We start from the raw sequence: 16,763 nt of genomic DNA on the forward strand, positions 1-16,763 counted from the left end.
ATCATCATCTCTGCTCCCAAACTACATCAGGTCCCTCTCCCACCCTTACACCAAAGCGAGAATTACTTCTACGAGGAGGTAAAAGTCAGCCAGTCGTAGCAATGTGAACACTTCAGAGGTGCAGGACAGCGTACTGTGAACTGCAGCATGTGACGATGGTGAGGCATCAATACTGATGAGCTGTACACACGGGCATGCGCACAATCACCTCCGTAAAGCTTTCCTGGCAGTGCGACTATGTGCTATCAATGGGCATGTTATTGCTTGTAGTAAACTGGAGAAGATTTGGACCTACGCAAGAGATTCGCTTGCAAAGCACAAGAAGTCAGCAGTGGCCCCTAAGCAGTTTTACAAACTGATCATTGCAGCTGGCATCTCCCGCTCCCTCCATGCCGGCGATCAGCTACGATACTCTGCAGTTCTAAACGTGCATTGTCCCATCCTCTAGGAAACATGATCAGCATCTTCTCCGACTCATATTTAAATACACGAGAGCAGTCGGCATAAAGAGGCGTTACAGTTAGTCTTACAAAATTCATCACGTTCATCTTTGCCCATTCACCTGAAAGACGGGGCAACCCGGGCCGTAACGGCAAAGGCCAGCAGCGCCAAATCCTCTCAACATCCAAACATCGACAGAAGAGGAGCTGACATTATTGCCGAGATGTTTTCCAGCCCCAGAGGAGCAGACATATTCTCACTGGGTTTTCAGGCTGCCAATGACCTACCCTGCCCATGGTGAACCTGACAGAAGCATTTAAGAATCCAGTCTTCCCACCTGGCAGCTCTAATTGAATGTAAAGTTCACAACTGAGTGTCTTTAGGGAGTAATAAAGCAGCTCTTGGGATTTCTTCCAAGCAAACACTGACTCAAAGGCTCAGTACAAACTCACAGTGTTACACGGGAACATCAGCCCATTCCAGACCCCCAGCCAGCCACTGGAAACAACCCCCGAGATCTCCCTCTGAAGTTACACGCTGCACAATCACTTCCTTTGCTAATGCGTCCTGACTATAACCTCATTTTACGGCCACTCTTGCTAAATATACTCTTCAAATCAGTTCTGACTGCAAATGCTTAATGTAGCAAGTATCATAAAAACTGGTAGATTATTTCCTGCCTATGGTGCTCCAGATGCAATGCTACCTATAAAAAAAAACCCCAAAACTCATTCTTCCAGCAGGTGATCCAAACCAGCTCTGTTCTCAAACAGCAGATCGGCGAAGGCAGGCTGCAGACTGCAAAGTCTCCGAGCTTTCCATACCGCGACGTGAGGTAGCAACAAGTAGCCTTTCAAACAGCGTCGTCTCCGTGATTTTCCCTAGTATTAAATCCCTTTTCCACACGATCAAGTGAACTAGAGGCTTCTCTGGAGCAGCGGAAGAAGAAAAGAGATGGTAAATAAATAGCGAATGATAAGAAGAACTAGGCCAATAGTTTTGCAAAGTTTTCCTTTTTGGTACCATCACTGAGCACTGCTCGTTTCTGGATGGAGAGAAATACAAAACACTTCAGTCTCTTTGTGAGCTTAAAGTCCGAGTGACTTCTGCACAATCTGCTTGGCAATTTTGTTAAACTGTTCTCTGTCTTCCCGCCACATCTTGGAGGCGTCTACATTGGCTCCGCTTTCATCATTTGGCTCTGAAACGAGAAAGACTGAAAGATAGGTGGGCAGGCAGGCAATGGAGCAAGACCCTCGCGCTTTTTCAGTAACACCTCTGTACTGCTACTTCCCCAGGGTTTTGGCACACCTCCCCTGCTTGGGACCATGGAAACACCACTAAAGAAAATCCCCTGACAGCTGCTGGATTCCCGAACGGTTCCGATTTAGATGATCAAAAGAGAATATCACAGCAGGGTCTGGTTTAGGTAAAAGACAAGTGGCAGAGGAGCAGGACTTTCTTTTGTTTATGCTCTCAGCAGCTGAGTCCCAGCACGCACAGGGAACAACACAATGTGGCACCCCCAGCATCATCAAGGGTTTGTACAACTGCGTACTGCTCCCTGCAAAATGTTTTCTCTGGTTCTGCAGCTTCACAGACACAAAGGCCTCCCGACCAGGCCACCCAAACAGGCTCTGTCACTCTTTGGGATGGCTTGTTCTCTTAAAAAACAACAAAACAAACCAAGAAAACCCATAGAATGCTTTCATTTCTGTAGCATCTTTCATCCTAGGATTTCAGGGCGTTTTACAAAGTACATTAAGCCCCTGTGACTCCAACACTTTGTTTCGTACAGAGGTAAGCCGAAGCACGGGATTTACCAGGTTCGTGGTCAGCAGAGAGTAGGAGAACTTCCAGGGGACTGCACAAGTCACTAAGATAGAATGCGCTCTACCCCACACCAGTCCAAACCCACCCGAGCCCAGTTCACGGCAGACACCTTGGGCTCATGCCTTTCTTGATGCGATGCTGATGGCTTGCCCTTAAAAGCCAGCAGGTCACCCGGTTTGCCAAGCCTGGGCTTGTGCTCTCTGCGGAGCCAGAGCCAAGAGTTTGCCAGCAGCCTGAAAGAAGCTGACCAACAGTTTAGACTAATTCCTCCAAAAAGCCGTGGGAAAACAGGACGCGCAGGCAGAGAATGAGAGACCAGGCGACTCCCATGCCAACCAATCTACGGTAAGGCTGCACAGCACACCGAGTTCTCTGAGGGCACAGGAAGCCCAGCGAGGTACCATTTGCGTGGCTCCCCAGCAGTAGGTTACTATTCTGAAGCTAAAATGGTTCCCTGTAAGAATCTGTTCCTTGCTCTTTGATCAACTTTGCTGCTTCTAAACCCTCTAAAATCTTTTATCATTCAAAACTGATTCTAAAGGACACGGCCCTGCCCTTTTCAGGCAGTTCAGTGGCTCTGTCCACTACGTGGAAAAGGATCCATCTTTCAGGGAGCTGTATATGACAGAGATTTAAGGGAAGCCATCTAAAAGGCTGCAGAAGAAGTTTTTCACCCCACCCCTCTTCTCAAAAAGCCTTCCCCTGAATGAGAGATAGCAGGATGGGGTACAATCCCAGACTGGCAAATAACACACAGAAACGGAGGGTGCTGGCATGTGAATCAGAGAGACCACGGACTCCAGTTTACTGTACCGGTTAGATCTGGCTGGTAACCCCTCAGCTGCTAAAGCCAAACCCAACACAGGCTGTAATCAATAGCTTTAAGACCTGCAAGAGCCCAGCAGACATCGCAGGAAGTACGAAGGTGGAGCGCGGGTTTTGTGCAGGAGCAGGGAACCAGCTGAGTGTCCGGACCCAGCTGACCCTCACCCCCTGCTCGGTGGCTGCTGACCTGGAAGGAAAGCAGTGCTCGCAAAGCTGGGAGCACCTCTCTACTAAGGCAGTCTCTTTTTTTTTTTTTTTTCCTCCACCAATTCTTTTCAGAAAACTGGTTCATTAATAAATAAATACTAGGGCTGTAAGAACCGTGTTTGGGGCTGAGCAGCTTCAAATGTCCTTTGCTCCCTTAACAAATCAAACAGCAAGAAGCAGCCCTAGCTAACTCGGTAACTGGTCTCGGAGCCACTGCCAATAAAACAGCAGTCCTTACCTGCCAGCATGCTGACAACCGACAAGAGGATCTTTTCCACGCTCTGCACAGGACTCCACCGCTCAGCACTGCTCTCGTATCCCATGGGATCATCTCCAGGAGCATGAAGAATAGAGATGCAAACTCTCCCATCCGGGTAAACTGCATGAGAAGTACAGGGGATTGATCGTTACTTGGTGGAAACACTCAGCCTCTCCAGATCTTTAGCACAGATGAACATTTGGACTTGGCCTTCATGTGACTGAAGCTTTTAAAGTTCCTCTTCCAAAGGCAAGAGGATACAAAATCTGAAAGACAAGAATCTAGCAGAAATTTCCTTTAAGCAACTCTAACAAACTGGGGTCATCCTTCCCCAACAGAAGCCTGCAGAGAGCACTCCTGTCATTTAATAACCAGCGACAGGCTCCACAGAAAAAATGAGAGCTGCAGCCTGGTGGAACAATTTATGCACAGGCACAGCTCCACGTAGCGAACCAGTTCTACTTAAATCGAAGGGTAACAGTCACACAGCACTGCATGCACGCTGGAGTCCTCCGCCAGACCATGACTGTAAAAAGAACGGAGAAAACTTGCTCTGCTGCAGCAAGGAGGGAAAAGCGGTGTTTTATAAACAGTGTGATTGATCTTATTTTGCACGTTACTGAGGGGCAACCAGAAGAGTTCACCCTACTTTTTTTTTTTAGTTTTGCTTAAAGCTCAGCTGCATTAAAGCGCGTGGAAACAAGATAAGCTATCAATTAAGGATACAGGCAGCTTCCCCTCCCACCTTTAGCATAAGCAAAGCATCTGCAACAGTACAGGTCATCTTCACAGACATTGGACTCCACCGACTTTGTAACGAGGCCAGAAGAAAGGCTGAAGAGGCAACACAAGGAGGATAGAGTTCGAGACACTGCTTTAGCAACATGGCCTAATTCTGCAGCCTCCCAAGGAATGACAGCTTTAGCCTGGTACTTTCAGTGCTTCCATTCCTCGGGTGACCAAACCTGCGCCATTGCCAGGAAAACAAGACAAAACAAAAGGAGGGAATGACCACTGGAAGCAGCTGTGCTCATTTCCAGTCCCTTCCCTTCACCCAGCTTATGTCTGCACAAGCCTGCACCACATAAGCGCTCTGGAAGACTTATTTACATCCCCTCCTGCAGCCCCAGGCTGGGGACTGGAGCTGGCCTAGCCATGCCTGGAAGAGATAAAACAGCATGTGCTGAATCAGCACTTATCCTGGCAAGTTTGGAACACACCGGTAGAAGGGATTTCAATTCTAAGTTACCCTAACACTTTTATGCAGTGCCTCATTTAAACAGCTGGACCACAACAGCACAGTCACGACAGCAAAGGCCGATTCCAGGAAGACATCCGCATCTTCCCGCTTTGTCACTACATGCTAATGCAAGACATGCCATTAATTGCTACTTTGAAGTTCACTTCCCCAAGAGCATCCATGAGTATCACTTTATTTTAAGAGAAGATAGCGTCGTGGCATCTCAGATCCCCCTGTACATAGCACAAACTGTGAAAGTAAGGTAACACAGCAGACTTGTGAAATGTTTTCCTTGCAGTACCTCACAGGTGGAGGAGTGAGCACCCAAGGAACGGAGAAAGCACAGCACCCATTTCTACAGCCTTTTGGGTATAACCAGACCATCATGACCCCACCTGAGGAGGAAGATTCATGTGATCTCAACTTTAAACATGATGCAGAGTCACGGGGCTTTAAAAAGCAGAGCTGCCCCCCCCAGTAGTTTCCAGTTAACCCCACGGAGGATGCGCCGGCATCCAGAGCCATTCTGTAACACAAGAGTCTTCTCTGCGCCCTCCTCCTCCTAGCTACACTGCACACTTCAAGCCAAGGCCAGAAGCGAAGCTGCAGAGTTTTGTGTGGACACAGACTTGCTCACAGAGACCAGTGCCACCAAGAAGTCTGGGTGAATTAGACCAGGTGGAGCAAGATGCCGATGCAGCCACGTTTCTTCCAGGTGCCGAACGCTGCAGCCATCAGAGCTTCAGAGGTGATGCTACACCACCTCAGGCACGTCTGCATGGTTCTGTGCTGCGACGTGGTGTCCCCTCCACAGAAGACCAGAAAGATGGGCTTGCTTGTGGATTAAATGGGCAAGAATCTGCATCGGTGGTGTTTTGAGACGGGAAGAACAGAGGAACTTCAAGAAATTGCAAAATTCTTTGGAATAGGATGAAATAAATCAATTCCCAGCCGAGATTAAGATTTGTGTTATGCAAGTGCAGGAACGTCAGCTGGGAAGGCAACACGAGGCAGGAGGGCAGCATTCTCCTTCTATTGCTCTCCAGTAGCAGAGACCCAATAGCCTGGAATACAGATCCAACCCATCAAACATGGGCGACAATAAACAATCTTCGCACAATCCATGTTGATTTAGCAGATGGCATTCTTTGCAAACTTGTTGCGTATGACAAGTCCGACTCCAAAAAGTAGCGCTCCAGGCTGCGAAAGGGGGCTTTAAGGTTTTCACCTGTCCAAAGCTCAAACCCATTAGCTGTACTTGTTGTTACTTCAATTGCTTCCACTGCAAAGTCTCAATATTATCACCATCAGAATGGCAGAGAAAAGGCCAGCAAAGTCTTAATATTAAATGCCTGCAAACGTGTCACCTGCTTGGACAGAGTACTCTGTATTTCAGAAAGATCCCATCAGAAATGTTACTAAACCTGTGACCTAATGTGGAAGCAGCCAAGTGCTGCCAAGTAAAGCTGCATCCAAACTTTGATCAACACAAACAGATTTTCACTCGTTAAAATAACACCAAACTACTTCAAGCCACAGAGCAAGACTGTAAAAAGCCTGTACCTATTCCCTAAATGGCATAACATGCACAGAAGATTTATCTTTAGGCCATTTATACAATAGTTACCAGTATTCCTGGAACCATCTTAAAGGCAGTGACATTGTTGGAATCTTTGTGAAATTGTTGGAATCTGTATTGGACCACTTATGACCAAAAGGTGTATGAGGAATAATGTGACAAAGTGACCCTAAGACAGAGCAAAACTGCCAGACAGCTGAAAAGTCTGACTGCGTACTCAATATGGGAGAGGAAGAGAACCGTCCTCAGCAAGGATGCCAGGTCTCCCGCTGCAAAAATTTGGTTTTGAGGTGTGCAAGCAACCCGCTCCCCCATACGCCCTGCTTGCATCATACTCACTGTTCGGATGGAACATCTCACACGTGAACCTCATCTTCGGAGGACTCAGTGGGTAGTCAAGTGGAAAGCTCAGAATAGCAGGGAAAACCCCATACTCGAAACAGGTGTCTTCAGGACCCCTGGAAATAGATACAAAGCTATTCAGCAGAGTTTTAAATAGTTCTTTCACCCAAATTCTTGTCTAATGAGACGTTTGAGGCCTGGGTTATACCATCTTCTCCAGAAAACAAAGAGTTAACACGCTGTTACCCCACACCTCATAAACTTAAATCCAAATAGGGGGTTTGGGAGGGAAGGGGGAAATCAAAGCTTGCACGCTAAATTACTAGGAAGGTCACAACACTGCTTAATTAGCAGGGTGTGTCTGGGTATAATTGGAGTATCTGGCTCCAAGGCATGTTCCAGGATTTGAGCGTCTGCACGTCAAGAAAAAGCAGAAGCAGGTGTGGGACTCCTGTGCCTTTGAAGATACTGTCATGCTGCACAAGACAGAGATGTCGAACGCCGTAGCTCAAAAATAATTTACAAAACCTACAGATTCAAACCACCAGTATCGAGCATAACCACACATAAGCACTTATCGCTACCTGATGCAAAAAACCACAGCGCTGGTTTGTAAAAATAAAAACACAGCTCAGGGACCATAATTGCCAGATGCAGAACAACGTTGCTTCGCAGACTCCAGGTATTTAGTTTGCACTCCCTTGAGCGCCCGCGGAGAACAAATGGCTCCATCGGGACTCTTGTAGAAACATTTCCTCGTTGTGTTCATCACCTAGTTCAAAGTGCAGTCAAGTTGAGGATATCAAGACAACTATTTCACCCTCCCTGCATAAAACATTTTTGGAAGGTGAGCAAAAAAAGTTTATTACACGTGATTTATTCAAACCCAAGGAACCACCTGGAAGCTGTAACACAAACATGATCTCCCATGATTGGAAAGATGAGGAAACAAGCTTCATCACTGAAACTCTCAGCCAAGAAAGCCTCGTGTATTTACTAAAAAACTCTTCAAACACAGGTTATACTGTCTGAGAAATAAGGCTTAAGAATATATTCGTGTCCCCTCCTCCCGATCCACATTCTCCATGCCAGAAAGAGCATACAAGTTCAAGGACTCCTAACAGTTAAGACTGCAACTGGTAGCCTACAGAAAAAGAAAATGGAGACCAGCAAAACCGAAAGCCCTAGGAGACTTGGGATTCAAAAGGCTGAGCTGGTAGATAAACACAAGAACTACGTGATTTAAACCTGAATATTGACGCTGGCGGGTAAGATTAGAGAAATGCATCAACATACTGCAAGAATGAAAGCTGAACCATCTCAACCATTTTGTTCCCTTTCTGGCCTTTTCCCTAAATTTAGTCAGGATTCAATTCACATCTGAGAGTAAGCGGAATGCATTTTTTCATGAACATTTTAATTCCAGCTGCATTTTAAAGGCTTATTGTTGAACTTCTAAGTGTATGTACATAGGCGCATTGAAAAGCTGGTGGGTGTCTTATGTTCTGTTTTGAGAGCAAACACACAGCCTTGAGGGCTCTTCTGCCAAATACGTTAACCCAACACACTCCATTTTAGGCCCCTTATTATGTGCGCAAAATGCTTTTGGTTTAACCATTCACTGCTGCCAGGATCAACTTCAAAGAAATTATTAAAGTTAATCCAAGACAGCATTTGCAAGTACAAAACACTCAGGAGGCCGCAACATTCAAAGCTGACAGCATCACTTTCAGTTCAAAAGGGACATCGGCAGGGCTGGGAGAAGTGAAGAGCACATCTCCTTTTGCAATCGCACCACCTGCGCTGCAAAGATGTGGAAGTACCCCATGTTCAAAGCCCCCGCGCCTTATGCTATGATCTCCCCCGAGCTGCTACGCCAGTTGAAGTCCATGCTACCCAAGTACTCAATTGGGGTTCCTCCAAGAAACACTCAGACCACGCAGCAGTGACACCCATCGCGCCGAGCAAAGAGCCCCCAAGCCAACAAGCCAGTTGCCATAAGCATCTCCCATACCCCAGGAAGGACGAAGTGCTTGCCAGCACTGACGGTGTGCACACGGAGGGCACTTGTTCTGCACAGGCTCGAGGCATGTAACTCTACAAAAATCCATGTCCTAAACCTGCTCCTTCCAATGCTCTTCCCAATCTACAAAGCAGGCAGTCTCTACATCTTTTTCCACACATGATGCTGCTCTATGGACTTCCCGAAAGTATTTAGGAGCGGACACCAGTTCTCCTCCGGCCGTTACGCAGCACTAAGCAACTCACTAGACAACCAGACTGTGTAGCTGTGCAAGAGGTGTTACAAAAAACCCTGCTGACACAATACATAGCACGAAAATAAGAAACCCTGAACTCCATGAGCTGGCTGTTACTTCGGAAAGGGGAAGAAGAGGGTAGTGGGTATTTGCCAAAATAGGAGGGAAAAGCATGTTGACAAGGACAACTGATGCTATAACCATAGCTTCCCGTACATTTGTAAATGGCTTCTTATTTGTAAAAAGATGCTGGAAAAGGACCAAAACCCACAGTCATCAGATGCTGAAGAGGGGAATTCCATGCTACACAAAAGTCATAAGCCTAATAATAGATCTAATTACCTTTCTAGACAGGTTTTTGATAAGTTGACTTCAATTTCTACTGTTTAGATTAGCCTAAAGATTGCTTGAAAACAAGTTCTTAACAATTACGTGGTTTTGTGTCTTTTGGGGATGAACTTTAATAGCAACACACACCTGTATACGCCAGCCAAAGGTGGCAAAATGTCTTGAAATGTTAAATTCACAAACTTGCACAACACAAGGCAGCCCTGTAGGACCTCATGCAGCACTAAGGAATTGAGGGTCATTACAGCAAACTCTCCTGCCATGTCAAATAAGTCACCCCGTTGCAAAGATTCAGCTTTCATAAACACTCAAATTCAGCTACTCTTTGATGTCTTATCAAAAGGGTGCGTTGTACGCCAGGCTCCAAACCTCCACTGTTCAGGAAGATCACCACATTGTGTTTGCAGTTCAGGATCAGACTCACTTCAGGGGCGTAAGAACTGTTCCATCATTCAGACACATCAACACAGCCTGAATATTCATGCGTTTAACATCTATTCAGCACTGCTGCTGCAGGCAAGAACACCGGAAATACAAATTATTATTGCCATTATTTTTATCTCCGAGCCAAGCTCTTACATCAATCTGTGTAATGTTATCGCCCATTTATCAATTCAGAAGGGGGCTGGGTGTCTTTTCCTTCCTAACTCTTTTTTTTTTTTTTTTATTTATATGCCATTACCTGTGCTCTTGCTCTGTATAAATTGGGTGAAGGAAAAAAAAAAGTATTCTGTTCTCTTCATTATTATGCTGCTTACTTACATCTTGCGCTTCATCTGTCTAAAAATGAGGCCAACTTTACTTTCATTCCTCATCTGCACTTCTTTCATTCCCAGAACTGCACGTAGCACCTTTGAGATTACAAGACATCCGAGAAGATTATCACAGACAAATATAAACACGTTGGTTAGCTTGCTTTCCCAATGTACGCAAACACTTCTACTAACAGAGCTTTGTAAAGAGATGAAAGTACCCCAACATGTTTAGGGTAAACACGTTTCCATTGTACCACAGCTTCAGAATTTAGCAGATCTTAAAATATAATTTTATTATGAGACACACACAATATAGAAACCAAAATTAAAGCACCTCCGCCTCTCATTTTGCGCTGACAAAGACCTAAAGCTCAACACTCAGCACTTTAAAGGTCTTTCAAGTCTGCAAGCAGCTCCTCTGTTGTTTAAGAATTTGTTATGGGAAACATCAGTAAAAGTACTTTCTAGGTAATGCACCAAATCCAAAATGCACAGGCACCACTGTGTGCCCCCCACAAAAGCTCTGCTCAACCACACCACCTCTGCTACAAGAAAGAACCGACAGGCAGGAATTTCCTCCCATATTCCAAGACATGCATTAAATCCTCTGGGATTTCTACACTCCAAGCAACGTAAGCTGTCCGAGCTGAAGTTTGGCACGTTACAAAGCGCATGCTTCAGAAGAATAGAGCAGAACAGCATGATACCTATCCCACTTACAGAAAGAGAAAGCATTAAGACACTGCAGCCAAAATCTTTGGTGTCAGGCAACAAATTACCTATTTCCACGCTGAGTGTTTCTTTTCAGGGGACTGAGCTACCAGGAAACCGTTCATCACAGGATAAATCCCTGCACATAAGCAGAGGCATTCGCCAACTCTTCACAGAATCAGCAAACAAGCAGTAGTAATCCAAACCTCCACTTTACCAAGGCCTAAAATAACCCAGAGGCTCACGCTTGCCATGAAGTAGGATCACCCACACAGCCAGCTTGTGTGGAATAGGTGATACGCTACAGTAGCTCGGGACGCCTGTGTATTGGTTGTGTGCTTGATCCCAAGAGACAGCAATCTTGTTTTGCATCCCTAGTCAACACACCCCCAGCAAACAGAGGAAAATTCTGCCACCCACGCTCATTGAGAATCAACTAAGTCAGCACTGGTGGCTGCAGTGCAAACCTGCCAAGAGCACAGCAGGCACATTGCGAGCAGGGCCACTGCCGGCTGCCCCTGCTGTCCCCCCGGCCCTGGCTGAAGGAAAAAAGGAAAGCACCAACTTGTACTAAAGGAATCCTGAAATACAGAGCCTGGATCTACCCTAACAACACAGAATCACAGAATCACAGAATCGTTTGGGTTGGAAAAGCCCTTTGAGATCACCAAGCCCAACTGTTCCCCTAACCCTGCCATCCCACCACTGAACCCTGGCCCTAAGCACCTCTTCTGCCCCCAGATGGACTGCCCCAGGGGACTCGACCCCTTCCCTGGGCAGCCCCTTCCAGTGTTTGACAGCCCTTGCAGGGAAGGAATTTTTCCTAATTCTTCAAGACAGACATAGCCATTTGGAGCTTCTTCATCTTTTAATTCTGTAGCATTTGCGTAAATTGTCAGACCTGAGTGACAAAGGTCTCATCTCCTCTCCCCTGCCGTTTCAGAACATTGTTTTGTAAAGATCACCAGTTATTCCGTGTACTCCCAAGTTCCCGACGAAGGGTACAGCATCAGTAAGAAAGTACAAGCAAGAGAGAATACAACCTCTAAGATGCTGGGCAAGAAGATTCCATCTTTTCATAGCAAGTTTTGCTACAAACAACCATACCCATAAGCTCGGGAGCAAAAGGGGGAGGACACGGCTTTGTAAAGAAGCCTTTGTCACCCCCAAAACACAACAGGTAGCGACCAGAGCTATTCAACAACACAAGAGCTTTCTACGCAGAACCACTGCACCCAATGTCTTGACAACACCAGCCGGTTCATGAAGTGTAAAGAATTTCAAAAGCTTTTTTTTAAAAATTTGAATACTTTCTCAGATCAATCCTCTTGATTTTTCTAGAACAAATTTGAACAGTAAACTAATTTTAGCCATTGATTTTTTTTTCCTCCTATCACTGATAATCTGTGTACTTTGCTCCACCTAAAACATGAGAAAAACCTGTCCTGTGCTTGCAGCCAAGCAATGTTCCCAACAGGTTTGGGTGACCTACAAGCAATTCCTTGTTTCCTGCAGCATTTGTATGTACAACATATATCCAAGGAAGCCCAAATGAGGATTCCTGACAAATCTCCAAGTTACTTACGCAGAATGTTCCTGCTTATAGTGACACCTGTACAACAAATGATCACTTGAGTCCCAATGCTGCCTCTGCCACACTCTTCAAACTCCCAATATAATTCCCCGTTTGGGTCAGGAAAGAAGTTCCCAGCCAAAGGTTGGCATTATGCAGAACGGATATTATATTTTTACATTCTCATTCTCCTAGAAGCTAATCACAGCGTGCAAGTGCTGATTTCAGATACAAACCAGTATGAACTCACATAATCAGAGCTTCCCATTCGAAGAAGTTCTCTTCATTCATGGGACCTATTAAGAAAAAACAAAACAATACTTAGTGCTACCTGAACGCAAGGCTACAGCTTCGCAGTGCACAAACCCTGCTCAGTTCCTCACCTGCTACTATCCCTTCTGGTGGGTTCAGAGTCAGCTCTGCAAAAACAAAAACACAAGGAAGGTTATCACAACCTGCAAGCCTCAGCATTCTGGCTAGTGGTTGGGTGGCGACGGCTTAGCACAGAGGCCCCCCCAGCAAACAGCCCCGGAGCAAAGCTTGGGGACGGTATGGGAGGAATCTTCCAGCCATGCTTTACCGGGCAAAACCCCACATCCAGAGAGCCCAGTATCTTACTGCTGACAATTTAACGTCTTCACACGAGGCAGTTTTCTAGGCAAATTTATTTGGCATTTTGTGTTTTTTCAGGCTCCCCGGAATAGCCTTCCCAGAGCAATGATTTAAAACTGAGAAGGAAGAAAAAAAAAACACCTGTTTCCACAACGCACGGGAAACACTTGGAGCGCTGCGATATCTGCAGGTACAAACTCAACAGCCTGAGGAGAAAACAGACTGTATCCCTGTAACCTCTCTGCACCAATTCAGACCTGACAGCATCTCGATACAAAACCCCAGGCGAGGCAAAATGTGGGAGAAGCAGAAGTAAGAGAGATTTGACGAGCGGCTCTGTTCTTTGAATTCAATCTGACTCCCCCTGCGTGGCCTGGAAAACGCGAATAAAAAAAAGCATCAGCAATAAAACAGCCATGGCTGCACACAGTAAGTTGCGATCCATTAACCCTCACTTTCTGTAGGAACCTGGTACAATTCCCAATTCATACAATAACCTTCGGCATCAGTACCGCATTTCCAGCCTGCTGAAGCCCAGCACTCTCCGCACTGATAAAATAATAACCAGTTTTTTCTACTATTGAGTGCAATGACCATCGAGCTCCAGTTTCCAAAGCCCTGCAGGGTGGTAGCAGCCGGCAAGACAAAGTTCAGCCATGCGCAGGCGACCAGCAGACCCGCAGTCCCTGGGGGGCCAAACAGCAGCCCCACAGCCCCGAGCAAGACGTGGGGCAGCCGGCAGGACTGGTGGCAGGAGGCGATGCTCCAAGGGTGTCGGACCAGAGGAGGTGACAGTAATTAGGCCACCTTAAGTAAGGGCTGTGAGCTGCGTATCTAGAACAGTTTCCTAACTGGTAGCCTTGTAGCTACCAGCGGCCCGTAACACATAAGACGCAGCCACAGGCAATGCCATGCACATTCCCATGCATGAAAACAAGCATGAACGTGGACCCAGGGAAGATGGGAAGTCACAAACCAATAAACAAGACGCTTGACCCTAATCTGTTAAGTTACACGTAAAAATTGTGGGTAGCACTGCGCAAAACAGCACACAGATTTTTGTCTTAGAACAGCTAAGTTACTGCTGGATTAAAAACCGCGTGGACATATGCCAACAGGGAAGACAGCAAAACTCTTCTGTTCACTTGGATTGCCATTAACATTGGCACAGACCTCTCCAAAAGCACAGCAGCAGCAGACTGAGGCTCAGTTATGGTTTCCCACGACGTCCTGACATTAAGGAGCAGCTTTTCCAGCCTGATAGCGGGTCTCTAACAGCTTTTCTTTGTGGTGTTTTTAGACAGAAGGAGGGAGATGTCAAACCCAGGAGCTCCGGGAATCATTTTGCTCCATCTTGTGGCTCTCTCTAAGAAGAAAATCCCTCTGATATTTCCCATGATTTCCCCTGAAAACCCCGGGAGCGTTTTTGTTTCAGACCCCACACTGGCAGACAGCCCTCATGCCTGCCCAGTGGTGGCAGCAGGCAGCCACGTGGAGGTGTGCTGTACAGCTCTCCACCCCCAAGGAAACCAGGGGACATGGGAATTCAGGGCCAAACCCCACCAAGCAAAGGGTCTTTAGGAGGATAGAGGGTCAATTCTCCACCTCGCTCAGCTCTCCCCTTGGAGGAAGGCGAAAGAGGTTTCCGTCCTTAAGGATCAGCAAAGCAGTAACTGGGCAGTGCAGGGGCATGTGAGCTTTGATTTTCGAGTGGCTGTTCCTACACCTGGTCATTGAGGAAGGAAAAAAAACCTTTTTCCATGTGGATGGTCACATCCTACCTACCCCATGATTTCTCTAGAGCCGTTCAAAGGGAAATTGGGAGCACAGCTTTCAGGAACCATGCAGTGTGAATTGCCAGTGGCTGACACAACATCAGCTGCTTCAGTCTTACCAGAGCCTCCAAAACAGGGTCATTTTAACGGAATGTCAGGATTTTTTCCCATTATTTTCCAGTGAGCAGCAAAAAGCATTTGTTTTAACCTTTCACTGCAGAATGACTCTGACAAGTCAGCCAGGCCAGTTTCCTACTCCATTCTCCACTGCCACCCCATCCCTCGGCAGCTGTCCTCACGAGCAAGCCGTGTGGCACAACAGGAGCATGTCAGCAGGTGAAACAGCCCGCCCTTCACTTCACAGAGCATCCAGCCAGTGGTAACTTCTGGCTGGCCTGAGTTTGGCCTCCTGATCTGCAAATCCCCTCCATGTGCATGGTTTAAAGTTGCCCCAAGGAAAGCTTTCCCCCTCTGCAAGTGCCACACTGTCCTCTTGCCTGTCCAGCCAGGACAGCAGTGTGCCAGCGCACACCTGCACAACAGCCACCGTCACCTGACGACGTCAAACACTGATGCACCGTTTCTGTTCCAACATGCGCTATTTCCCAGCAGCAGCAAGGAGCTGAGCATAGAGAGCACCCAACACGAGGTGCTGACAGGGCAAACGGGGATCCTGGAGCTGCACCAGATAACTTGGGAGAGGCAGCTTGCACAAACTGAGCGCCAGGTCCCTCGATCCTCTTTCTCCAAGGGGCAAGATCAGCAGAAAGACTTGGCAGGAGCCCTTGATGCAGCAGCTCCTTGCTTGTGGCTGACTGGTGACTGCAGGTCCAGGAAAGCACCTCTGAGGAGTGGAACCCTGTGATCCGCAGGACAACTGATGGGGGAGCAGAGCCGTCGGACACAGAGGAGCCCTCCTGCCACACTGGCACTGCAGCACCATCACCCTCACCTGGAGCTGTGGGCCCATGTTGGAGCGCAGCCCCCGCTCCGCAGAGCATCACGACCTCCCCCCTGCTACCAGAGGGCAGGTAATCTCTTTGGGGCAGACAAAGCCAGGCCACCACCTTCCTGGACAGGTATTCTGCACAGTGCCAACCACCAGAGCCACGGGATAAAGCAGCCTCCCAACACACCCATGGAGTACCATACCACTGGGCAAGCCTTCTGGGTTCCGACGGAGCCAACGCCCAAGCAGCAATGTCCTGTTAAGGGATTCTGAGAGGTGGAAGGACAAGCAGACAACATGGAAAAAAGGATAAAACAGAAAGCCAGAAAAGGAATCAGTTTTGAATGAGGTAAAGGGGAAGGCCAAGAAGAGTCTCCGCAGAAACCAAAGGAGAGGCAGAGTCAGGAGATGCTTCCAGCTGGCCGGAAGGGAATCATGGTGCCGCACAGGCCCAGGTTCACCTATACATCACCACAACCACATCAGGGTACCCCAGGGTTTGGGGAGCCACGGGGAACTCCCTTACTCAGGCACACATGTTGGGTCCGCGTTGGAGGAGCCCATGGTGCTAGAGCCCACCGCCTGCTTCACAGCAAGGTCTCTCTCCAGCGTCAGAGTGAGAGTGTCTTCGGAGAAGCTTCCACCTTCACACCTCCATGAGGCACCCAGTTTGGTTTGCAGGGTGGGTTTTGTTGCAATGCAGTCAGGGGATTTGCTTCCGAATCGAAACGTGATGGAGTCCCAGCTTGCAGCACCGTAGCTGTAACTTACAAACAAAGCTTTAAAGTATGCTGAGACTGAATGGAACAGAGCCGACACGAGCAAAGTGCAACGCTTCTACGAGGAAGCTAGGGCAGGTTTGGGTGCACACACAATCAACGCCTCCCTTTTAATTTCACTGGTTGTTATGGAGTCATTATAGGCCAATTACGCCAAACTGAAAACACACCTTCTTTGTTCGAGCAGTTAATAAAAAGACTGATTGCATTCTTAAAAGTGAAGTTCAACAGCATGCTTCCTAAAAACTGCATCAATTTAGCCTATCTCTGAGGTGAT

General features: G+C 47.2%; 1 protein-coding gene across 3 annotated transcripts; it reads right to left on the reverse strand.

The window, feature by feature from the left end:
- Window positions 1–239: 239 nt before the first annotated feature.
- UBE2G2 (ubiquitin conjugating enzyme E2 G2) lies at window positions 240–12,789 on the reverse strand. Of its 3 annotated transcripts, none has more exons than XM_035899938.1 (5): window positions 12,755–12,789; window positions 12,622–12,667; window positions 6,724–6,842; window positions 3,545–3,685; window positions 240–1,657 (listed from the first exon to the last, which is right to left on the reverse strand). In XM_035899938.1, exons 2-5 carry the CDS (start codon window positions 12,660–12,662, stop codon window positions 1,530–1,532), a joined length of 429 nt encoding a protein of 142 aa, XP_035755831.1. In that variant the 5' UTR covers window positions 12,663–12,667; window positions 12,755–12,789; the 3' UTR covers window positions 240–1,529. The 3 variants fall into 3 exon arrangements, with proteins under 3 accessions (XP_035755831.1, XP_035755832.1, XP_009642742.1); XM_009644447.2 differs by having other exon boundaries at window positions 246–1,642; window positions 12,755–12,778; XM_035899939.1 differs by lacking the exon at window positions 12,755–12,789 and having other exon boundaries at window positions 12,608–12,669.
- Window positions 12,790–16,763: the final 3,974 nt, after the last annotated feature.

This window comes from Egretta garzetta, unplaced genomic scaffold, assembly GCF_000687185.1.
Source record: "Egretta garzetta isolate BGI_Z169 unplaced genomic scaffold, ASM68718v1 scaffold448, whole genome shotgun sequence".
In the NCBI taxonomy this organism is placed as follows: domain Eukaryota; kingdom Metazoa; phylum Chordata; class Aves; order Pelecaniformes; family Ardeidae; genus Egretta; species Egretta garzetta.